Below are 24,716 nucleotides of genomic sequence, written 5' to 3' on the forward strand. Positions count from 1 at the left end.
GGCAAGCCGGGCGGGCGGCGGAAAGCACTTTGTGGGTCGCGAAACACCTCCTCCCCGAATTCAGTGTGCACCAGTAAACTGAAGTATTACCAGCACAGACTTGTTGTTTTTTTTTTTTCCACTTTATAGTATATATGTTATAGTTTATTTATAGGCAGATCACTTCACTATTTACAGTACATGAGCGTAGAGATTCTACAGTCTTTGTGATGTAAACAAGTAACTCCGCGGCAGGGGGAGTCTGAAAAAAGAAGCCAGTTCTGAAGTATTTACACAATTTAAAATAGAACTTTTATACCCACTGGATAGATATAGATAATACATTGAGCGATTTGGTTAAATTATCTATGAAACTATAGAATCTGACAATGTAAAAATACAAGAAAACGTTCTCTTGTTTTAGAAGGTAGACAGTTAAATCACACTAGAAATAAATCTCTTTTTAAAAATAATAACAATAATAATAAAGGAAAGGCATAAGAATCCATGCCGTCTTTTAAGGTTAAAGTATATTACATAAATAAGGACACAACGGAACGGAACTGGGGGAAAAAAATTAAGTGAAATATAAAAAACCATTACCGATTAAAAAAAAATCAGACTAAAACCTTGATTCCTAATCACAGAGGGATCAATTCTGCTAGTTTTACTTACTCTGCAAATAGAAAATCACAGAGTTAAGTAGTACTTACTCAGCATGAGGAAGGGAGGCAGAATTGGCCCCTATTAGCAGTGTCCTTTTATAAAAAAAAAAAAAAAAAAGAAGAAGAAGAAGAAGAATTTAGCTTTTATTATAAATAACAAAGCAGATGTGCCCCTTTTTAGGTGAAATTCTTACACCTTTCTCAAGAAATGCATCAATTTAATCTTCCTCTCTTTCTCGCGTGCGTACACACACTCCCTCCCCCCTTAGTATTTAACTCAGTTTGGCGCTCTGATAAATAATGCCCCTTTCAGTGCCACCTGGTGTGTAACAACCAGACTTCCTAAGCGACTACCTGATTCCAGAACTGATGAAGGAAGAGGAATGGAACCCAGAAGAAGGCTTTATTTGGTTCTGTATTGCTTGAGATTGTCAGGGAGGGACTAAGATGCTTAGAACAGAAAGGGTTTCAAGGCTCAGCTACGCATAACGATGTGTTTCAGTATTCAGCATACTTCCAAAAAGAAAGGGGAAAAAAGAGTATAAAAAAATAAAAGTGCTGGTCTGTAATRTTCCTTGGCATGTACCAGTGCTGAAATCAGCCAAACTGTAACCTAGTGACTGAGCTGCTGCTTCTTTAAGGAAGACACACAACTCAGAAAGCTGCATGGGGCAGGGATCGGGAGAAACCTTTTTTCGGGGCAACATCAAACTTAAAACCCTGGATTGTCCTCTGCATTCAKCCCAGACATTCAGAAACATTTACTCCTTTCAGGAGTCCCAGGAATCCACTAGATTCCAAGCCAAAAATGTGTATCCCACCCTGAAACACTGACACTGCACGGGGCAAATCTGTGCAAAAAAGTGGAAGGGCGTTTCACCACTAAATTCTTCGCATTTAGCATTTCCCCGCAGTACTTCAAGGAAACTATCAGGGGACATTCTATAGTTAGGTATTTTTTTAAAAATAAATCTGCTCCTTACTTATTGCCTACTGTAATATACCCTTTTGCTCCCATCTTGTCTCCGAGAGACCCCTTTTCCTGGCAGCGTGCCCCGGCCTGGCCGGCGTGGGCTGTGCCCCGCCGAAGGCCGGCGGAGCCCCGTCCCCGTCGGGGCCGCTAGCGCCGCGGCACACAGCCCGCGTGCAGCGAGCTGCAGCGGCCTCAGCGCGCACACACCCCCCCCCCCCCAGGGGTGCAGGAGACGGAGCCGCCGGGCTCCCGCTTGGCGCCCGGGGCCGGGCTCGGCGGCGCTTAAAGCTACTCCTCTGGCGGCAGTGCCCCTCGCCGCGGGCACCCGCCCCGGCCCCGCGGACCAGGATCGGGGGCCTGCAAAGTGCTGCGTGCCTTTGGCTGCCCGGCAGCGCGGGTCTCCTCTCCCTGAGCATCGGGGCACCTCCTTGCAGTGGGAGTTTCGTGCCTGCCCCTGCGTCCTCTGTAGGATCCGAAACAGGATCGTAGTCCATTAACAGAGGAAACTTCCATCCGCACCTTGCGCCAAAACCCTCTTGCAACACCCCTTTGCAGACTAGAGCACTGTGAGCTAAAGAAACCTTTATATTTAAAACAAAACCAAAAAAAAAAAAAAAACGAAGTGGAAATTTATTTTTCACCACAAACCTTGCGTGAGTGATTCTAAACCTAGTAGATATTCACGCCTGTGCTTCTCAAGTTGAACATCCTCCACCCTCACTGAGCATTTAAAGTCGCGGRCAGCCCCTGGGGCTGACCAGCAGGGACTGTGAGCCTCAGCCCCTCTGCTTTTACATTCAGCAAGGACAAGCCGCGGCGGCCGGAGCCGTGAGCAGCGGCAGAGGGGTGCGTCGGCACCCAGCTCCTGCCGCAGACGTGAGTGCATTTCCTGCACCTCTGTGCGTATTGCGAAAGTCCAGAAGAAATTGCTCAAGGGAGGAGGGAAAATAAGCCATCCACATTAAGAAAAGAAAAAGAAAAAACCCTACCCCCCGTTTATAGGCTTCAGGCAACACGAAGACCACTTATTGCATCTCTTCCTATCCTACGACTGCAGTACTGATGGGCTCTGTGCGTTACAAGATCTTCCTTTCTCCTCAGGAGATCCTTACTCGAAGCGCAGAAGCTCTGCAAAGGTCATTGGCTGCTGGCTGACACAGGAAGTCCAGCCTTGGGAAAACAGTGTGAAATTTTAACTCTACATACATGGAAATCAATGCTTGTGAAGCGACTGAGTGATTCGCACAGGAGGAGGCTCCTTCCGGGCTCTGGAAAGGCCTCCCCAGCTGCTGCATTCAACCCTTTCACGTCCGTCACATTTGATGCATTCTCCATCTGGGACCAAGCCCGTCTCCATGGGCTGTGATCCAGCCTTGGACTGAGCAAGGAGATGGAAGAATTCCACTTAGCTTTTTTTTTTTTTTTTTTTTTGATTGATCGTTTTCTGAAAAACATCAGCACAGCACAGGACAGTACTACCCACCCTAAATGTGTCGCTATATACATTCTACATAAGCTTTATAGCAATCACATGTAAACATCATTGTTGTGAGGAAATACTAGGACAGAAAAAGGCAAAGCTACAATGAGGCAATTGCCAATAGCAGATGCTCAGTCTCGGCCAGAGTTACTTGTGTGTGCTAAGTTGGGATGAGGAGTGGGGGAGAGCCTGTGGCTGTTTTACAGAAGAGGTGTCAAACCTTGCTGCTACTCTGGGCTGAGACTGAAATGGCACCAGGACTACTAACTGACAGCGATTATCACTGGTGATGAGATTCGGGAACTGCAGTTCGAATCACCACAAAGCCCGCGGGACGTTACACCACCTAGCTGGTCGTTTTCAGAACCATGGGTTCCACAAAAGGGAGAAATAACCAGGTAGTTGTGCTGGTATCATTGCTTCTGGTATTCTTTCTCCTGCTAAAGATTATCTTATGCTGTAAGTGGTGCAAATAAGTCCATAGAGCAAAGGACCACATCAGCAGGATTACGTTCTTGAAACTGAATCTCATGCAATTGTGGAGACTTTGGTCATACTCCCTGTAAGATGAAATAATATCCCCACTACGGAAATGAAAATAAAAACCCTAAGTCATGTATAGGGGAGACCCCAGAAGACTCTAATCTATCTATTGGCAGAGTTAAGGCTATAATATTCTATCTACATAGGATGGCTGAATCCCTAGTGGTCTCTGTGTCTGGAAAGCAAATGGAAACTCTGGAGATGGCTTGAGGAGTCAGCAGGATTTCCTCATCCTCCTGGGAAATGGTGTTTCTGGTCTGCTCTTGGTTGGGTTTCCTCCAACCAGTAGGGGGGTCTTTTCCCTCCCAGCTCTCCCAGAGATGGAGGGCAAGTTTGCAAGCAAATTTCATGGGGATGCCGCTTTAGCATGCCTTAAATCCAGCATTGCCAGAAGGCCTTGCCAGCCCTCAGCGAGAGGCAGAGCAGGTTAGTGCTGGCCAGCAGGCAGGCCAGGCAGGAGCCACGARCACACTGCAAAGCTGCGACGCTTCCTTCGCACTGCTAGACATGAGCCTTGGCTAGGGAGACAGAGAGGACGGCAGAGGATGGGCCAAGATGGGTAGGGGGAAGGATTCTGGTTGCCAACCTGGTGCTGGGATAGTGTATGGCTTTTAGATACCARTCAGAGAAAGGGCAGCGTGTTGGAAGGGGCAGAGCTCTTCAGCTTAGCTGCCGTGTCCCCTCCCCTGTCGCTGCGCATGTGGATTTTGGGCTTGCTGCCAGGCRGAGATGAACAGAAGGATATTCGTGCCCCAGTTGCTCTGCAGTCGGTGGAAGYGAGCTGTGAGCGAGCTGCTCTGCCCCAGCTGGTTCCCAGCCACCAGAGGGACTGGAGAGAAGCTAGTTAYGTTGCACAGACCCTGCGGGCAGAGGCGCCTCTGCCCGCAGCAAGACCAGCAGGTCCCACCAGGCCACGCAGGCAGGACCATGCTCGCTGTGGGCTCAGGCTGCTGAGGTGACTCCCCGTGGGCCTCTCTCTCCTGACCCAAAGGCAGGTGCCTCGCTGGGGCAGTGACGGCTCGTGGGCATCGAGCCCACGTGCCCACTTTGGTAGTATTTTACTGCTGCATCCTTCCACCGCTCCTTTCCTTCCCACCTACCAACCTGCACCGCTGTACGGCACGAAGGGCACCAGGCCGGCTGCTCCCGACCCCTCTAACCTTCTCGCGCCCCAGGACTGAGCTCGGCATCGGGTTCCCACAAGTGGGCAGAGCTGGGGCTCAGGGCTCCAGCCGCACGGGCGAGAAGAATGGCTTGACAGCAAAGTGGGAGACCCCAACCCGACCGCAGAGCACCCTGGTTCACTGGTGGGGAGGGCGGGTGCCTCCGCGACCAAAGGGCGAACACTGGCTCTGTGATTCTGCTCTGACTCCCCATTTGCTCAGTGGCAAGTGCCTCATTACAGTGCATAGTTAAAAATCAAGGAAGCGGTACAATAAATCTGAATTACAGTACATCTGAGCCATAAATACATTTTTTAAGTATATACTTTTTTTCTTCTTCTATTAAAAATTAGTTTATAATCCTGATTCTATTCACAATTAACAATTTCATCATTACACACTACAGACAAAAATGTTATGGTGAACACAGCTGCAACTCCACAACGGGAGCACGGGGCGGGGGAGACGGGGGCAGGAGACGGGCCGAGGGGACGGAGGGCTCCTAGGCTCACCCTAAAACAACCAGTCAGAAGCAGGGAGACTAATGTGTGGCAGTGAGACATCAACACCATGGGGACTCACAGACAGAAGCAGCTTTGTTCAATGTAAACATCGATCGAAAGGGACAGCAGTCTCTCTCTCGCGCGTGCGTGCTCTCTCTCGCTCTCTCTCGCTCTCTCTCGCTTTTCATAGACTGAATAATTTCTTTGAAAACGTAAACATATTGGAAGTGCCTTGACTGAGGTATTGAGGTATTCCTCCAAGGTTAAGGCTGTTACCGATGCAGGCTTAGCTGGGCCTCCTGCAGCAAGCTGTCAAAATCCATGGTCTCGTACTTGCTTTTCACTGGAGCTGGGGAGGACTCTTCCGCGCTGCAATCTGGGAACGGCAGGGACACAACATGGCAGSGTCAGGGAGGCTGGCGCCCCGGCTCTGCAAGCCTGGGCACCTTTCGGGAGAAAGGTAGCTGCTTCCTGGTGCCTTGAGCTTGTAYGAACGTACTCGTTCTCCTACAGATAGGAAAACTGAGGCATGGAGGGGTTCCTGGGTGCTCCTGCATTACCGGAATTATATATCATGGGACCTCAGGACACTGGGAGAGGGCGAAAGGGAGACGGGCTGCGCCATCCTGAGAATATCCAGGAGCAGGGACAGCTCTCGTGCCACAAGCGCTGGCCCATCCTCGGGGCAGCCGCTGTGAAGGGGGGAGCCCAGGTACCCACCAAGCTGTGCCGCCCCAAAACAGAGGCTCAGTTGGGGCAGCTGTACCCCAGGCTCGGCTTTACCAAAGCAAACAGCTTCCCAGCAGCTGGAAGCTTGTTCCCGAGCAAACTTTCCGGGAGAGGGGACCTCGGTACAGGAAGCAGCCTGGGACACCCTGTCCCACCGGTGCTCTCCTGCCTGGTGTGGGGAGTGGGACACCCCGAGTAATTGCAGGTTTTCACTCCAGGCTCTGAGCAAACCCTCAAGTTACAGCTTCCCCATGTTCCCAGCTATAGTACACTGTGCTTTCAGCTGATTATAACTTTAGTGTTAACCACCTAAATGAGATTTTTGCAAGTAGGATGTCTGCCTCTGACTCTTTTTTGGAAAGTTTTGGTGCAGTCTCACGTCCAAGAATGAGCTAAAGCGGAAAAAAGTGCTGTTTCTCCCCCATTTGAAAGACACAAACAGCTGTTTGGCAGTCAGGCTCTAGCACTGCCCAGCACTGCAAGCCACACATCAGCACCTGTTCTCAGGATCACAAAAATCTGGCCAGATGCAGATGAGTTCTGAGCCTCTGAAAAATGTCAGTTTTCATATTATCTAGGTAGGTTTGTAAAAAGYGCTGGAGTCTGCTGTAGTGTTCCCTCATCTCTCATATCAGAAGTTAAATAGTGCCATCACAAAGCCCAGAAAATTTAGGAAATACCAGAAATAACATTGCCTATTTTATGGCAGCTCAACTCCTGTGTGTGTGTATTTTTGACAGAGACATTAATGGCATAATTTCATTTTGCTTTTTCCATCTCATCCTGTACATAGTACAAATTGGATTTTGAGAATAAGCCAGGTTATACAGCAAGGAAGCAACTATGGTCCTTGCAGCCATCAGCCCATGAGGAAGAGAAGAGCTGGGAGAGCTGGGATTAGAGGGGGCTCTCCTGCAGCAGGAAGGCAGACACATGCCATCCCTGACCTCCCTGCCAGTAACACTGCACCACCATTTGCCAACGCTTTCATCACAGAACACTATCTGTTTCTTATTTCTCAGTGCCCCAAATGGGAGACACTGGGATTTATTTGGATGAATAAATGCACCCACAACCAAAACCAGAGTGACAGCTGCTCTGAACAGATGAAATAGAAGGTATTGAAGGATCAGGCAGTATTGGTGTCAGAACGGACATTGAGCTAAGTCAAGTCTTATAGCTTTATTTTCTGGGCCTTGGTATCTCATCCATGAAGTGGGAAAACAGAATTACTTCACCTCCTGCAAAGGATATAAAAATAAATGCATGGTGTTTGTGGAACAACTGAAGATCATGATAACAAGGACTAAGCAAAGCCTAGATCACATTGCTCTTTCAGGACTAGCAGAAGTTTTGCTCCTCTGCTTTACATAAGGCCCTATCACTTGCTGAATGAGCAGGTAAAACGAGATCCTGGCTGACTTTTTTACTGAATGATGCAGGGGATTCGGTGAAAACCATGTGTGCGCTTACCCAGATCAATACAGCACAGAAAGAGTTAATGCAACTACAGCACATCTACGCATAGTCATTCTGAGTGAAAAGGACCTATCCAATGTGGTGAATATGTCCTATGGAGCAATAAACAACCCATATCAARTCTTGGGCTAAGGACTACTTTCTCCAACAACTAGAAAGAGAGTTCTCTGCTGGAAAATGTCCAAACCCTTGAAGAAACACAGCCGAGGAAGCATGAGCTGTGGCTCAGTTGAGACTCAGTAGTTCTGGGGTGTGATGATATCTACAGCCAACACACTCTGGGTCCTCAGGCAAGTTGCTTTTCTTCTTTATACCTTAGCTCAGCTTCTAAGGCTTTGGAAACTAAGAACAACTACATGAATTATATGGGAGCAGGTGGGCATTAATTACAGTTTCTAAAGAAGTTTGGGRTCCTGCATGATAAGGGTTCAAAAGTACAACCTGCCATTACAGCTCTGCACTGATAAACAAGACACTGTTGACAAATCAGCTCTTGCTTTCTTACCCAAGTCAGCATATCTGGTCCAGAAGAAGTGCCCGAGGCCACCAGAACTGAGCTGGAACGAAGGCTCATTCCTCTTCCTTAGCGAGGGGCCATTCTTCAGAGATAAGGCGGCATGCTCTGAATACCGGTAGGTGATGAAGCCATATTTATCCCCCCTGAGCAACCAGAGAAAGAATTCAAGATGCGACAGACCCCACAGTCCCTCGTCTCTTGACAGCGTGCCTCCTCAAACCTTGCGCCAGCCAGCTCCTCCATGCTCTCCCTGTGCAGGGCCACCCGTAGTGCTTAGGGCAGTCCCAGGAAGAGGGATGCGCTGAGCCTCCTCTCTCAAAGTGCTGAGAGGAGGGTGCAGCCCAGTTCGAGTCACTGAGGGCCTCCGGGTTTGGACCTGTCCAGAGCATTTCATCCCACTCACACAATGTTAGCCCACTGGCTTCACACACTGCCGCTGGGTGCACAGATGAGCATGCAAAGTCTGGAAGCAGCTGCCAGGATATTGCTCCCAGGAGCGAGAGGTTGCCCTTTGCTGCCGCATCCCAAGGGGAAGAGGGCAGACACACAGCCACCCCAAGTTTTACGGGCTCCCCAGAACCCACCTGTTAGTCCTGGAGAGGACCTGACACTCCACAATTTCCCCAAACACTTCAAAGCGCTTCTTCAGTTCACTGGAGCTCATGTTGCTGGAGAGGTTTCTGATATACACCACCCGGCCTTCGCCCTGGTAAACACAAGCCAAATGTTTTAGGCCCCCTTCCTGACTCCGACCTCTGCCTTTGCACACGGATGATGGAAATGCGAAGCTCCAAGGAGCCCACCCGCCCTCGTGATGCAGCACTGCACCCGCTCTGGAAATCAGACTTCAGCAGGGCTCTGCCACGTGCAGGCTCAGCCCTGCTCTAGCCCAGTATGTCGTTTCCGAGATGCACAGTGCTGAGATGCACCAATTCACAGCTAGTTCAGGTGTCGCTCACAGGGAAACGCTACTGCAGGGCATAGCCATATGCCACATCTCTTTAGACAAGGTTTCAGCCAGCCTGAAGCCACCACACAGCCTTTTTTCCCTTTCACATTTCTCCTGCAGCTTCTCTAGCTTTTCCTGCRTTAAGTTGCCAGGAAATCTTGCTCTTGAGAATTTCTTGGGATAAAATTCAATTGTGATGCAGGGAAAAATGCCAGAAGGGTGTGTGTGAATGTCCATGTGTGTGTATGTGTACAGCAGCACAGAGGACCAATACATTACTGTCCTGCACACACAGACACCACTCACTCACACACACGCGCAGTGCTGCCACGTGCCTCTGCTGCTCTCTCTCTGCAGCGAGGCTTTCGTCAGTAATGGCTTAGTAATTTCAGGGATTCCCCTCGTTCACCAYCCTAATTGCCAATTCCAAGTGCGTGGAAGCACTGACGTAGGATGCTCTGGACAGTTCTGTGCCAAGGACTCCGTGTATTGCCAATTTCCAATTGCTTCTGTTTTACTTTAGGTTTCCCCTCCCCATGTCCTGATTTAACACTGGCCTTGCACCAAGGGATGCTGAAGCCAGGACTAATATGTGCTCCACCATCTCTTTTCTGGAGCAGGAGATGAATTGGGGCCTGTGAATTGCTTTTTCCAGTGCTGACGTGGTGTCAGCAGGAGGAAGCTGTCTGCTGCCCCTGGAAGTTGGGCCTCTTCCGTCTCATTCAGCGAGGTGCCCACAGGTCACTTACAATGGCCTTTTCTCTTCTCTTCTCCATCTGGCCCTGGTTCATATTGCCACCTTGACACTGCTCACTGTTTTCACATCTGTGAAACAACAGAGAGGAATTCAGCCCCAGAAGAGGATCCTGTAGGGAAAGCTTCAAACATCTGAGGGAAACTGAGGCACATTAAATTCTGCAGAGGCAAGCAGGAGCTTGGGAAACACAGGCAGCTAAAGAGAGTCAGATGGGGATGATCGAGAAAACATTATGCTTTTCTGAGTCAGGCCACTTTCTCTTGCACCTGCTCTGACGCTGAAGTCACTGGGAAATCCTTACAGGTACTGGGGGGCCTCTGTAACCAGCCCTTGCACTTTCCCAGGAACTGCTCCATCCTCTGCCCATGCCCTGTGTGCTCCCAGCACTGTGGAAACACATGGTATTTCGCTAAGAGGTTGCTTTCTCTGGCCATGGCAGATGTTTTCAGCAGTTGCTGATGTACTAGCAATTATTTTAATGTTTTTTTTAATTAACTAGTATTCTTCTTACTTGGGCTAAAAGACTAGAGACAGCCTGTGCTGTCATGCAGTATCTTTGGCTAGAGCTTGGACCATGGCTCATGCTAGCCAGCGTGCACAGGAAATCCTAAGCGATGCTGCCCCAGGGCTAATGCCAAAAGCAGGGGTATCCAAGACTCCTTCAAGGAAGCATTGATCTCCTCAGATCTGTGAGGACCAGAAGAGCCACCATGCTGGGTCAGGCTGAGGGCCCAGCATTGTCTCAAATAGTGACCAAAAGCAGGATTCTAAGAAATCATGGGGCAACAACTGCCCCAGATGCTTCTGCCTGTAGCTCTTGCACTGGCTTCTGTGTATTCAGCCACTCACAGTACACTTCTCATCTCTTGGCAGGCTTCCTGTTTATGCTGATTTAGCCTCCCCCTGATCCTGGGCCAATTTTTAGCATCCTCAGCTTCCTGAAGAAAGGAGCTCTGCAGACGCATGCAGGTTGTGTGATGAACCACCTGTCTGTGCTTGGTTTGAACCTGCCCCCTCCTAGTTCCATTTAGTAGCCTGTAGTYTTTGCATCAAAAAGGATAATGAAGGGTCAGCCCTTATTTACCCCACTTCAGGGATTTTATGAGGGACAGTTGCATGCAGAGTTCATGTCAGAGCTGGGACAGAGAGCTCAGTCAAGTGCTCTGTCCTGCATCTCTCTCATTAGCAGGCTGTACCTGTCCGCCTGCCAGAGACCTGCTGCTGAGAGCCACCGATCCCCTGTCACTGCCCATCCATACCTGAAGGTGCGTCTGCTTGTTGGAGATCGGGACCGGCAGCAGGAAGACCCCGAGCTGGATCTGCTCCGAGAACAGTAGTGCAAACTGGTCCTGGACAGTGGGTTTCTCCGTAGGCAGAGCTTGGTGTTCAGTGGACTATCGCAGTGTTCTTCCTCCTCCTCTTCTTCCTCCTCCTCCTCCTCCCCTTCCACTGGAGAGCCACTCTCACTGCAGCTGTCATCAAAGACAGTGTCATATTCAGGGGTCTTGCAGAAGGCCATGTCCTCATCATCGAGAGCACTGTCCAGAAAGCCAAAGTGCTTGGTTAAGCTGGCTCTTATCTCCTGGTCTCTCAACTGTTTGATGCCATCCTTCCACGAGATCTCACTGGTCGCCTCCTTGCCGCTGAGGTCCAGCCCCTGGTAATGTGCATCCGGGACCCTCCTCTTGTGTTCATTCTCCACCTGGCTAGGGGGCTCCCAGGACTTGAGCACCTTCCTCTGGAGAGTGGCCTCAGGCTTCATGACCTGGCAGTAGTCGTGGTCCCCAAAGGAGCGTGAGAAGGGCCGTTTCAGCATTCCCTGCTGCTCCGGAAGAGCTGGGCGTGTGGCGGCTCGGCTCAGGTGTGCAAACAGCTCTGTCCTCTCGGGATGCTTCTTCAGGGGTTTTCGGGGAGCTGCCACATCTGGTGTGAGCCCGGGGCTGGAGATGGTGGTATCCTCCTTCCCTGCCTCCTGGGGGATGTCTGGCTTGTACAGGTCCTCCTCGGCTGGTTTGTATGGTGGAGTGGTGGGTGGTGTGAGACCTTAACCCCCCAGAACAAACCACAAGAGTCAGATCTCCAAGGAGAGCTTGTATCAATGAAGCACTACACTGTGTTGGGAGAAGAGGGCCCAGGGAATCTCCAAAGGGGACCAAACCACTGTCCCACAGTGAGTCAATCCCTGCTACTTATTTCTCGTCTTCTGACCTCAAAAAGTCCATCATAGCCAGCGAGTTGGAGACCAGCATCAACCATAGGGCAGGCTTTTCCCTTCTCAGTCCCATCCATCCCCAACTTGAGGTGGTTTGTGGGCATCCTGAGCTGTGCCAAAGGACACCTCAGGCCAGGTCCTTCCTTCTCTCTGCCACACATCTTGTGTGTAGTGATAATGCCCTGTCTGATCTCAACACCTGAGTTAGATCAGATGTGTCTAGGGAAGGAGGCTGCTCTGGAAACTTTCCTTAATGTGAGGCTGTGTGGTGCCCCACAGTCTCCACCTCTGTGGCCTCAACCATCAAATGGCAATTTGGGGAGAAACAAGGATGCCTGGTGCCAGTGGGATCACTGGATTCTCCCTGCACTGCCCTGTCCCCAAAACTCTGTTCTACGGGAAAGGCTTGCAAGCTGCTCTTGGTACTCCCGACACAGAGGCAGCACGCGGTAAATCCCCTGGGTTTACTGCATTGGGAGGGCTCCTCACCCAAGAAGGGTTAACATGGTGCTCCCCTCAGTTGGGCATAGCTGGAGTCAGGTGACTCCAGGCTGAATTTAGGGCAATGTTACYCCCCCTCCCAGGATGAATATTGGCAATGTAGGAAGAAAGCGCTGTCCTACCTGCTGTCCCACACAACTCCACAGTCAGCATTGGCTCAAAGTTTCTCTTCCCAAAGGTTGGGTCTCTGGAGAGAAGAAAATGGAGAAGAGAGGAAGCGTTTAGATGAACCGCAATCCAAAAAAGGAGGCCTGCACTCCCTGAGCCTGCAAAAGAGCTCTGCAACATGGCCAGAGCCTGATGGAGCAATCTCAGCAGGGCACCACCGCACCSGGGAGGGGGGCTTGGGTGAGCAGCRTGCCCTGGCCACCACCATGGTGGGGTGAGCCACAGCCTGGTCTCTGCACCATGTTCTGCGGGGCACAGAGAAAGACCCTGTTCCAGCCCTGCCCCCAGTGCTGCCCCAGCTCCTTGCACYGGGGCAGCGGGTGAAGGCTGCAGCCCAGCACCAGCCTCCGCCCTGTCTGCAGCTTTCCCGGGCCGCTCCGCGAAAGCGGCCGCACTGACGCTGCAAAGCACGCCCAGCCAGGCGCCACGGGGAGGCTCTGCGGCCCCAGCGTGGCTTGCTGAGCCGACGCAGACTCTGCGGGCACTTACGTTTGCGCCAAGGACAGCGTGAGACACCTGGCCGTTTCTGAAAGACAGAGAGAGAAGCAGCATTACGAGCGGAGCCGTGCTGCCTCCGCGGCTGGGGCGGGCGGGGAGCGGGCCGATGCTGCTCCCCGCGCCGCCCCGGCTGCCCGAGGGGCAACGCCGGACTGACGCGGGGGGTGAGCCGCTTGCGCTGACGAAGCAAGCGCTGGTCGGCGAAAGGCTGTGGGAGGCGGCGGCACTTTGGGGGCAGCAGGAGGGGCGAGGGACGGAGCCGYGACCTCCTGCTTGCCTCGGGCTTCCCGCTCGCAGCACTCGCGGGGCTTCCCGGGAGAAAGGCCAGCTCGCTGCAGGGGTGGGGAACCCCGGGGCGCGGAGCAGGCGGGCCRGACAGGGCCAGGCGCCGGGGCAGGGCGGTGGGGCCCCCGGCCCCGCTCACCTGCTGGCTCCAGGAGGGCACGGCGGCGGGTCTCGGCTCCCTCGGCCCCCTCGCCGTCGCCCGGGGGCAGCGGCCGGGGCTCGGCCGCCCGCGTGGGGCTCCCGCCGTCCCCCTCCTCCGCGCCCCCCACCTCCACCTCCGCCGCCGGCTCCTCGGCCGGGAAGCTCTCCAGCGTCGGGCACGGCGCCGGCTCCCCGGCGGCCTCCCAGGGGCCTCGGCCCTCGGCCGGCTCGGTGGGGGCCGGCGGCTCGGGGGGCGGCTCGTCGAGGAACGAGAGCCAGTGGCCCAGCTCCGGGTTGAGTCTCTTGGAGCGGCGGACGGCGTACACGGCGCTCTCCTGCCTGCGGGCCGCCTTCCCCGCGGCCGGCTGGCCGGCAGCGCCCCCGCGCCTCCCGCCGTCGTCCTCGAGGCCGCTGGGCTCCTGCAGGGCTTCTGCCTCGGCCCTGGGGCTTTGCCACAGCTCAGCCTTCTCCGGCGGCGTTTTAGCTCTGGCTCTGCAGGCGCCGCCGGCGTCCTCCCCGTCCTGCGCCGCTGTCCCCGGGGACCGGGCGCCGGCAGGCCCGGTCAGGGAGGCGTACACGGGTTTGCCCAGACGGTATGGCTTGCTCACGTCACACAGAAGGTCCCGAGCCAGGAGCTCCTTCAGGATGGAGAAGGAAGCCCTGGGCTTCTTGCAGCCGCCGGCCGCCTGCCAGGCGCAGCCCGCGCGGCTCCCGGCGCTGCAGGGGGGACACGCCGGCGAAGCGCCGGCCGGCTTGGCTCTCTTGAAGGGGCTGCGGCAGGGCTGGGGCTCGGCGTCGGCGGGGTCGCGGGCGGGCAGCTTCCGAGGCGGCAGGCAGTAGGTATGCATGTAGCGGATGAGCTCCACCACCGACTGCATCTCCCTCTCACAGGAGAGCTGGCTGCCGGCGCTGTCCTCTGAGGAGGAGGGTGGGGTTGTCACGATGTCGCCGGAGCTCAGCGAGTCCTCGCTGGAGTCACTGTCGTCTTCGTGCTGGGCGCAGTCGGCCAGGGGTGGGTGGTGGTGGCTGCTCTGACAYTCCTCAAGGGTCCGGGGGGCTTTGGTCTGCGAGCAGGGAGCCGCGGAGGTGAGGTGTCTGTGCAGCTCCGTGCAGCTCCGGCTCTGCGCGGGCTGGGAGTTGGCCTTCCTGTCCCGGGGACCTTCTGCCTTCAGAGAGGAGAGAGAAGAAACTCAGCCCGGAGCTCTGCACTGAGCCACCCGGCTGGCAGGCAACTACCAGGCACAGAGGAAAGGCCACCAGGGTGACAACGCTGCCCAGCATCCTCMAACCGCCCCCTGCTCCTCAGCCTGCCGCCCTCATGCTAACAGCAGCGGGAGCGCCCGAGYGCGACGAGAGCATGCGCTGATCTCAGAGGTGGAAGAGAGACTCCTCCTCGCTACTAGGCCTGCAGTCTCTGGGGAACAAGCCGTTTCTCTGAGCCCTTCATCCGAGGTGGCACTCATGTGGGGTTGGCCTACAACCTGCCAGAAGCCCAGATGGCTGGATGCACAGGGGCTTCACTGGGCTTCTCTAAAAAACACAGCAAACAAACCCCCATACGATGAACAGCTGACCTGAGCTGCAGTGACTCGCGGGTCAGTCATCCCAGCCTTTCGCTAGCTAATTCTTCCTGCTGTCCTAGTGATGGCTTGTCCTGCCCCAAACTGTCCATGGGGCAGGCTCCTTCTCTTGGCATTGCAGTGAGGCATTGCAGCCCCTCGGGAGGTGATGCATYGCCCATCGTGGCCTTCTTCCTCTCACCCCCAGCCTGCTCCCAGGTACCCGGGATCCCCCAGCCTCTGAGCCGGTGCTGCCTGCTCCATGTCCAAGGAAGAGTTTCCTTCGGAAACACCAGCCTGGTARCGAGGACCTCACTGAGTCCTTCCCCATTAGCAGCTCACAGGCAATGATGAGCCTTTTCAGTAGGAGTTTTTCTGCTGCTTCCCAGGCAATCTAATTTGCTGGGCCTAATGCACTGCACAATTACCATTATCCAAGTAGAAAAATCTTTGATGGCAACTTCTGCTGGATTTCAGGAGATTAGCTTAAGTGACCGGGTTGGGCTCTGCAGTGCTGCATGCTACTCTCCTCGGGCTAAGCCCAGGTGATCGATACCATGTTTGATTGTAGGTCCCTTGGGGAGGAGGGAATGAGGGGCTGCGAGACAACGTGAGGGGTTTTCATAAAGCAGTGCTCGGGGAAACTGGAGGAGTCACTGGGTCAAACACTGGGTCAAAATGAAATCGAAACATTACTTGAAAGAGAACAAAGCCTGAAGTTTTTGCTGAACTTGAGCTGCCAGTAAAGAGGAAGAACTGAAAATCCAGCTAAGCCCAAAGCAGAAGGSAACAGAAAAAAAAGCACTGGGCTAAATGCCTGTGGTGGAACCACATGGGAGGCTCTTCTCCCTCCCGCTCCCAACCCCCCTTTTTTCTCTGTAATCACCATGGGACTTGGCCTTGTCTCTTTTCCTGCCAGATGCACCCCATGGTCCACGGGCACTGCTCAGAGGCTGTTCACGCTCCCCTGATGCCATATCTGGTGACATCCTTTAAGAGGACAGTTTCTGAGAGCTGGGCATCGAGAGGATCTCAAGCGTTCCCTTAGGGCAGGCCCGGGCTCGCCAGCATGAGGAAATACCTTTGTGCAGGGCCGTGCGGGTCTGGCCTTAGGAGTCCCTGGGCGCCGGGCACTCCCATCTCTCTGAGCCTCGCAGCTCGGAGGCACGTGCGATGGAGAGAGAAGCAACTTCTTCAGCTGCAAAGAGAAGCGGTGAGAAAAAGGATCGGACTTGCAGTGAGAACAAGGCTCACGAGCAGATCCCGACTGGCAGGATGGTGGCTCGGCTCCCGACCACCACTGCCTGAAGGGTCACAGGCCCCACAGCTCACACCACTGCTGGCCATCTCCATTGTTTTGCACCAAATTCAAGAAGGGGAAAGGAAAAATCAAAAGCAGGGAGGAAYGTTTCACCCCTCTCTGTGTGCCCCGTGGCTGCAGAGAGCACCGCAGCCTSTGGGAGTGGGCAGGTACACACAGTGCTCAGTGCTCCAGGTGTTCAGAGCAGCTGCTGCCTCTTCTCCCGCGTTTTCAATTAGCCCCCCACCAGGCAGGCTGGGGGATGGGAAAATGAGGCACAGGCAGGGGAGTTTACTTCCCAGGGCCACCCCCACTCCAATGAGACACACTGTGTCTTGGCTTCCAAACTTCTCACTCCATCARTTCTGTCCTTAGGTGACAGAGACTTTACATTTGCATGAGTGACTGATTTGGACAGCTCACTTGGGTCCCCTTGMAAGGCTCGTTTAGCTGTAACATGCAAAGAGGGCCTCGATTCATTAATTAGCTTGCAAAGCATTCTGCAGATGTAAGCCCTTATGGGAAATGCCAAAGATTTATTGAGGATCTTCCTCAACATGATTCTTTCAAGAATTCCACTGTGATCCCATCAGGAGGGCCGGAGTGGGAATTTCCCTCAGGTTATGCACAGCATAGTCATTTCTGATCGCAAGGCCAGCATAACTTTCTTCTATTCAAAACTTCTTTTGTTAAAAAAGCACACCCAGCAACAACAGCATTTCTTATTCCACCCATGTTGCACTAACAACTGAAGGCGACAACAGATCAATAGCAAGACGACTGCGTAGGCTCCGTGAGACTGCACGGAGGAGACAGATCTAGGGCTTGGTCTCCCAAGCTGGCCTGCAGACTTGGAGACCCCTGTTCTCAGGTGCTGTAATTTTTAAAGAGCAATAGAAATAGGAGGTTCCCAGGGAAGGGAATGCCAGGAAATTTCAACGGGGTGCCTGCCCCTTTAGGCATGCAGCTCCTGTTGGTATAAGCAACCAGCACCTTTTTCCTTCCCCCCCTGTAACGTATACATCCTATATATACACATACATATTGCGTGTGATATATACACCCACCTGTGTGCAGGGCCGTGGGAGGTGGAAATGCACGCTCTCACCACTGGATGTCACTCCTCCCCACCAGAAACCAGGGCTTTTGGGGAGACCCGAGAGCAAGCCTAGGGGGTCCCTGCTGGGGGGACTATGAGTCACAGGTGCCACCAAGCTGCAGCCCACCCCCAGGGTGCCAATGTCCCAGGAGACCTCCTGGCATGGCTGTAATTTGCAGCAAACACTGCTAGTTAGTCTGGGCCAGGACGGGGAGCAGGGCTGGAGCCCTGTTATTACAGGGCCCTAAGAGGGATGTTCAGGCCAAGTCCCCTTGGTCCCTCCAGTGAGCGCAGAGGGGAGCTTGGCTCTGGGCCCCCAAGGCAGCGACCCCCCTCCCCAGGGCTGTGGAGACAGGGCTGTGTCTGCCCTGCTGCTCATGGGAATGGGGCTGGGATGTGTTAGAGAGAACCCCCAAAGAACCCCACACCTGGGCTTCGGGTTGGAAAAAGGCATAAGCCATGCCAAAGCAGCCACCACCCATTTGGCACCCTATGCAGTAACCCAGAGCCCAGCCCCCACCCCCTTTATATATATATTTGTATATACACAGCAGCAATCAGCTTGTCCCCATGAGGATGGTGATGGAGGTGACAGCAATGATGCAGAACATGTATACGTATACAATACAAGTATATGCTTTGGTATTGACGGTTAAAGAGAGTTTTAAGCCTAGAATGAAAAAATTCAGACCTTTGCTTCCTATCATACCCATGCAGCCGGCTTATCAGGGGGCTCATCCAAATCCACCTTAAACAGTAGGAAGTGGGTTCTTACTAGAGACAGCTCATCAAACTCGGGGGCCTGGGGTGGCCCCCCCGTGACCGGGGCAGCGGGTTTGGGGGAGGGGGCAGGCGAGGTGTAGGCATGGTTGAGCGTGTCCCCCTCTTCCATAGTGCGGAAGGCAGCCAGGCCCATGTCATCTCCCTGTATATCATCCAATGTCTCGGTGAGGGCTGCCAGCAGCGCTTCATTCTCGCTGTCTATTATCTGAAAGGAGCAGGCAGAGAACAAGAGAGAGGGAATTAGGCTGAGCAGACAAAGCCAGGAGACTTTTATTTCGAGAGAGACTTTGGGAAGAGGGGCAGGCACTGTGCAGCAGTGGTGGCTGAGCCTGGTGGCACCCAGCACTGTGGGGCTGAGGTGCATGCAGGTGCTAGTGCCACCAGCACCCATGCCTTCCTGTGACCCCAGAGGGGAACTCAGAGGGATATTCCCAAATGAAGCAATAAGACAGGGCTAGAGGGAGAAAGACCCAACTGGAAAAGAGCTGGAACAATCATCTTTCCCACCCATCCCTATAGCAGTCCTAGCAGGAATAGTGACAGCTCAGAGCATCTTCCTCTCTACCTCCCCATGAGAGGATCACATCTCTCTGCAGGAGAGCTGTGGTTAAAAGTCTCCTTGCCCACATACTCCTCCCTTTGGGTTGTTAGCCCACAAGCTCCTGGTTAGCCCCTCATTGCTGAGCTGGAGTCTGCAGCTACTCTCTCAGCATTGCCTGAGAAAGCAGCATCCGCCAGGACAGGACTTCAAGAATGGGCCATGCACAGCTCCCTCGCCCTCCATGGGAGACCGCAGGGCTGGAGGAGACCTGAGGGGCACCACCATTCCTGTGCAGCTATCCAGAAGGCCAAGGCAAAGGGCGGGAAGAACATGTTGAGGGCTGTAAACACAGCTCAAGGCTGCCCAACAGAAAAGAGTACRCAACATGGATTTTATTTTCACTTGAAGTCTCCAAATGCAGGAATCACCAGTTCGCCTGGGAGTCTCAGCTCTCATGTTTTACAGACAGCTACTCCTAGCCTCCGCCTGTAGAGACAAGTGCAAGTGGATCCTAAAGACTCTGAGCAAGGCCAGCAGAATTAAGTGTCTCACATTATAGCTCTTCTGATTTATTTTCTAAGTGTACAGCATGACCTGGGGATGCTGACAGGTAATTTGTGAGTGTYTGGGGCTAAGGCCACACTGTCACATTGCAGTGCTATGATGTGAGGCTCATGTGTGATGGGACTAGAAAGACACCCATGGCACCCACTGCTTTATGACCRCCTCGTGCCCCCTGAGGAGACTACGCAGGACCATGGCTCTCCTGGTTGGTCACATCTCTGCCCACTGCTTTCTGCCCAATGCTGCTCCCAGCCCACCTTTGGCACCAGCTCTGCTGATGCACCTCAGCTGCAGCCTCCAGCCCTCCTGAACCATCCCAGTCCTGCACAGCTCTCCAGTTCTTCCTCCAGTCAGGAGAGATAGCACAAATGCACAAAACAATGTGCAGGAGCAGAGGAATGGCTGAAGTGAGCCAGGAGCTAATTCTTTTTGGTCCTCCTCCATAATAGTCTTAATATAAACTATGTCCAACAAGAAGTAGGATATCACCAGATATAAAATTAGCCTGGGGGTAAATTCAGGCTCCCAGAGAGGACTGTTGACTGTAAATGGCCTCCCATGCTTCTCTTATTTTGTTTGAAAATTAAGTATCTTTTGTTCCATGCCCTAACGCTGCTTGAAGGTACTAGAGCAGGCTCCAGGGAAAGGCAGCAGGATACTCCATTTTTGGCTCCATTTCTTTTCCTCCTGTTATTGGCACGAGACTGCTGTGCATAGAAGTTCAGTGGGATACATCATACACTGCTGCTCCTAATGGGCCTGTCTTTTGCATTTCTTTTCTGTTTATCTTTTCCCCAGGAAGTTCAGCGGAAAATATGCATCTCGTGATGAAGGTCCGTCAGCTGGACTGGACGATTTTCAAGCACAGCACCAGCACAGCATAAAAGCCAGAGGGTTGTTATTATGGCCAGGTTAGCAAATATTGGGATTTTTTTCCTCTTTAAAAATAAATTCTCCTCCTTTTGAAAAAGTAACCAGCACCAAGTGCCGATTCTGGCTGCTAGTGGGCGCCAGTGAGCTCTTACAGAAGATGAGGGGGCTGCTCTCCTGCACCCCTCAGGAGGACACAGCAATCCCGTCTTGTGAGGATGGGGCCGGCTGAGGACAGAGCAGGAGGGGAAGGAGGGCCTCAGGGCTGGGGTGCAGGCTCCTGTCTGCCCCCTGGTCCCAGGGCGCCTCAGCCAGTCCCTCGCTGGAGCCCCTGCCTGGGGCCTGCACTGTGCTGGCAGCTGTCCCCATCCCCGTGGAGCACGCTCAGCTCAGGTCTCTCGTCAGCAGAAAAGTGCATCTTCCAGAGTGATGTGCTGCAGTTTTATCCAGCACTCCAAGGAGTGCTTGCTTKCTTTAGATGTAGCTGTAAATATCGACTTCAGCGATTAAAAATAATCCAGCCTCACTTTTTTAAACCAGCTCTTGACTCTCCAGCCTCCTCCAGCCCGCTGGCTGCTCGAGGTGGTGGTGGCGGTGCTTTACGGGCTGCAGTGGCGAGCGGGGTCCCTGCCTCGCTGAGACTGGAGCCGGAAGCAGGCAGGTGCCTGGGGTCACCCCCACACATGGGTGCCCCCACTTTGGATTTCCCACGGGGCCTGGCCCCAGTGCTGCTCYGCTTTACATGCCAGGTGCTGGTTTAGAGACATGACACCGGTGCCRGCCTGCGGCACCTCTGCCCAGCATCAGTTTCCTCCATCAGCTCRCATCAGCACAGTGCCGCTGCTCGGAGCAGCTCCCTCGCTGTCAAACGCTGCCGGAGGCGTCCGGGGTGCAGGGGTACAGAGGGGACGCCGCAGCCAGGGAGCCAGATGAAAGGGGCTGCTTCCCACTCGCAGGAAACGCGTCTTCCTGCGCTGCGCCACCCCGTGTGCCACGGCCCCAAGACTCCCCCGCCGCCTCCCCAGCACARCCTGCCAGCTTGGGAATCAAGCAGGATGCGCTCCGCACTGGCTGTAATTCCTCTTTAATAATACATCACAGGAGGGTTGGCTCAGCAGCCCTCCTCTACTCTGCCACCTCCTCATTAGCCTTACTCTGCTTGCTCCAGTTAGACATAGAGCACAAATTAATGGAGCGCTAATCAGCTGGGGAAGAGATATTAATAGTTGTCACCTTTCCTCTCTCTTTCTTCCTCCCACGTCTCCCTAACCCTGTGCTCGGGTCCCCTGTGCCAGGCTGTCACCTGAGGGAAGACAAGGGCTGCCACCGCCAGCTAGACGGCAGCCCTCGGCCGCAGGCTCRCGCCGGGAACGGCTTGGGCTGTGGGCGTTCGGAGAACACCCTGCGGAGGCTCTGCACCCAAACCCCAGAACGACGGCGAGGGTTTCCCACTGCTCCAGCTGGCACTGGAAGGGGCGTACAGAGAGCAGCGCGGCACGGCGCCCTGCCCGAAGGAAGGGAGCGGGCACGCCAGCCCGAGCGCGCTTCTTCCAGCACAGCGGCCAGCCCCGTGGCTGCACGTGCGGCCGCAGAGCGGGAGAGACGCGTCCCCGGGACCCGCTCCAGCACAGCGGCCAGCCCCGTGGCTGCACGTGCGGCCGCAGAGCGGGAGAGACGCGTCCCCGGGACCCGCGGCAGCGGCACCTCCCGCGGCGGCCGTGGTACCTGGAAGAGCTCGGAGTCATCCGTGCTGTACTGGCTGGACTCGGTCTCCGAGTGCTCCGCGCACCACTGCAGCTCGCTGAAGCAGCCGGCAGAGTCAAAGTCACTGGCATCCAGCTGGGACAAATCAATCTCGGGGAAATCGGAGTAGAGGTGCTCCTCACCAGACACCTCGTACTGGGGAGAAAAGAGAAAGAGGCTGAGCCCAGCCGCTCTCTCCTCCACTTGCCGCCCTTATGGAGAGCCCAACCATGCACAGGGGCTTGCAGATTGCCYGGGGGCATGCAGGCTGTCCTCCAACAGTGACAGAACAACCCTTGCTGACACTGGCAGATGGCAACAGGCTTCAGCCTCCTTCTACAGCGCAACCTGCGGAGACTGGAGGCCCCAGCTGTGAGCCAAGGGTTGAGCTGCAGGTGGAGCTGTGCATAGAAAGAACCATAGCCTTAATGCATCACCTCTACTGCTCAAGTACATTACTTGGACCCCAGAAACAGCTTTTTAAAATAAGCTTTGGTAAATGGCACAAGGAGGAGCAATTACACTGTAGTCAAGAGAGTGGAGAGCACCTCTTTATTGTGTGTTTTGCAAATCGGTTTGCGCAGCCTGACATGAGTACGAGTTGTTACTAAAAGCTGCCCTGCAACTGGCAGCAAACCCTCCCGAGTCCCTCTTGCGCGAAGCTCTGTGGCAGGTGTTGAAATAGCAGACTTTGTATGGGGAATAGCCTTGTCTCCTCTGGTGAGCATAAGCCCAAAGCACAGCCACTCAGGCTAGGGCAAAACAGCTGTTGGCACTCTTAAATGAAACTTAAGCCATTCCAGCTTTTGGTGGTGTAAGAGTGACATCCAGGCTTATCTAGCTGCCTGGAGAATCTGCAGTAATGGGGAGGGAAGAGACTCGGGGAGCACACAAGAGCGAAGCACAAGGCAAGGCTTTGAGYGGGTGGCTTCACAACCAGTTAGCTTGGCCTTCCCCATCCCCTCATATGAGCTCCTCGACCCCATCCCTGCAGTGTGGCATCCCCCAGTGAATGCCCAATGCTCAGTGAAAACCCTTCACAGGAAGGTGCATCTCCTGCCAGCCCAAAATCACTGTGAAGGCAATAGAGACCCTGACCCCAGTATCTCCTACCACATCCACTTCCCATGAGCATACAGAAGAAGAATGGCATAGAAAAGAATCAATGTCTGGGTGCACATAGGGCAATCTAAGCTCTAGGAACTGAGCTAAAAATATCCATTTAATCACAGAAAGCAGCTGAGACCTGTCCTGTTTCTACCTCGTTCCCAACTGCTGCCTTGCCATAAAGCTTCATGGCTCTCTGAGGAGCAGAACAAATGATTGCATTAAGCACCAGAGCGGTGAAAGCCTGAGCCACTGAGGGCACAGCCCTGGACACCAGCCCAYCACTGCCCTGCCAGGGGGATGCGTCAGGCTGGTGGTACTCGCTGGCAGCAGGGGTCAGACCTCAGCAAGGGGGAATGCAAGGGAGGAAACCACATTTAAAGTAAGAAGTRGCCTTGGGCGAGTGCTAATCTGAAGTCTTCCCATCCTGTTTGCATGTCCTACATTACACATGTAAGTGTGCCCAGGGGAGGCATCCGCTCCCGGCTGACGCCTGCCCCTGCTGCGCATGTGCCTTCGGTGATGCTGGCTTGTGCTGTGGCCCTGCCACAAGCCAGCGCATGGTTGGGGTCTCCATGCCAGCAAGATGGCAGCACTCCCAGGGGTGTCTCCACAGACAAATCCCAGTGCCAGAGGGGCCGAGGCAAGGCACAGAACTGAGCCCGGCTCCCGTCATGTTGCCCACACATGGCCCAACCTGGCTCCCACCGCTGTCGGCAGCACGAAGCCTGCCCGCACCACCACCTCACTGCATGCTGCCGGCCCCCAGCTTGCCGCTGATTTTGCCCCCAACATSTAAGCCCAGGGTTCAAATCCAGAGGTGAAAGGTCTGTTGCAAATGCTTCTGGTATTGGCTGACTGGTGGGAGTTTTCTGGTGATGAGGGAAGCAAGTTTATTTACACAGCAAATGGATTTCAAGCAGATAAACATCTGAGCACATAAGAGAAACKGCAAAGAGAGAAAAACATTGTGGCCTCCACTTCTGAAGTGACCTAAAAGAATCTTCTCTGCAATTCAATGAGAAGCAGAAGCAATTTCGAATAAGCAGCAAAAATGGAAGAGCATTTCTCGCTCTTTTTTTTTCTATTTTGTTTAAGCTGGGATAGTCTGTGATTGTTGATTTTGTTCCCATAGACTGAGGGAACTTTGTGCCAGTGCTCCCCAGTTGGGTTTAGGACACTGTATGCCACAGTGCAGGACACCCCTGTGCCCATACATGCACCATCATTTGCATTTTTCATCTGCTTTCCTCCCCTTCCCCTCCTGGGATAGCAGGAGAAGGGACAAGTGATCTGAGGACACTGCAAGGGCAGGGGAGAATGGCTTCATGCCCCATCTGTGAGCGAGCCCCATACCCGGGCGCGGGAGCTTATTGAAGGCCAAAGCCTGGCTGACTATGGTGAGGCTTGCTGGGCTCTGTGGGGTGAACTTCAGACACCTGCTCCCACCAGCCAGAGCAGGGCAAAGCGCCAGAAAGGAGCCAACGGAGAAACCTGATCTCCAGGCTCAGGGGCGCGTCATTCTCCCCAGCGTCCTTCCCCCTGACAGGGCTGCCTGAGAAAGCGTCCAGGCTTATCAGGTAAATGCCCTTCGTGCCAAAGGATTTC

General features: G+C 53.9%; 1 protein-coding gene across 1 annotated transcript; it reads right to left on the reverse strand.

Moving 5' to 3' along the window:
• Positions 1–114: 114 nt before the first annotated feature.
• On the reverse strand, positions 115–23,298 carry PPARGC1B (PPARG coactivator 1 beta). Its single transcript, XM_085317892.1, has 12 exons — positions 23,263–23,298; positions 21,984–22,157; positions 18,276–18,488; positions 16,183–16,299; positions 13,541–14,708; positions 13,108–13,144; positions 12,573–12,637; positions 10,997–11,780; positions 9,730–9,805; positions 8,616–8,737; positions 8,020–8,174; positions 115–5,682 (listed from the first exon to the last, which is right to left on the reverse strand). Exons 1-12 carry the CDS (start codon positions 23,296–23,298, stop codon positions 5,579–5,581), a joined length of 3,051 nt encoding a protein of 1,016 aa, XP_085174018.1. The 3' UTR covers positions 115–5,578.
• Between the last annotated feature and the right edge of the window lie 1,418 nt (positions 23,299–24,716).

Source organism: Rhea americana, unplaced genomic scaffold, assembly GCF_003343005.1.
Source record: "Rhea americana isolate MKP2758 unplaced genomic scaffold, rheAme1 scaffold_51, whole genome shotgun sequence".
Taxonomy (NCBI): Eukaryota; Metazoa; Chordata; class Aves; order Rheiformes; family Rheidae; genus Rhea; species Rhea americana.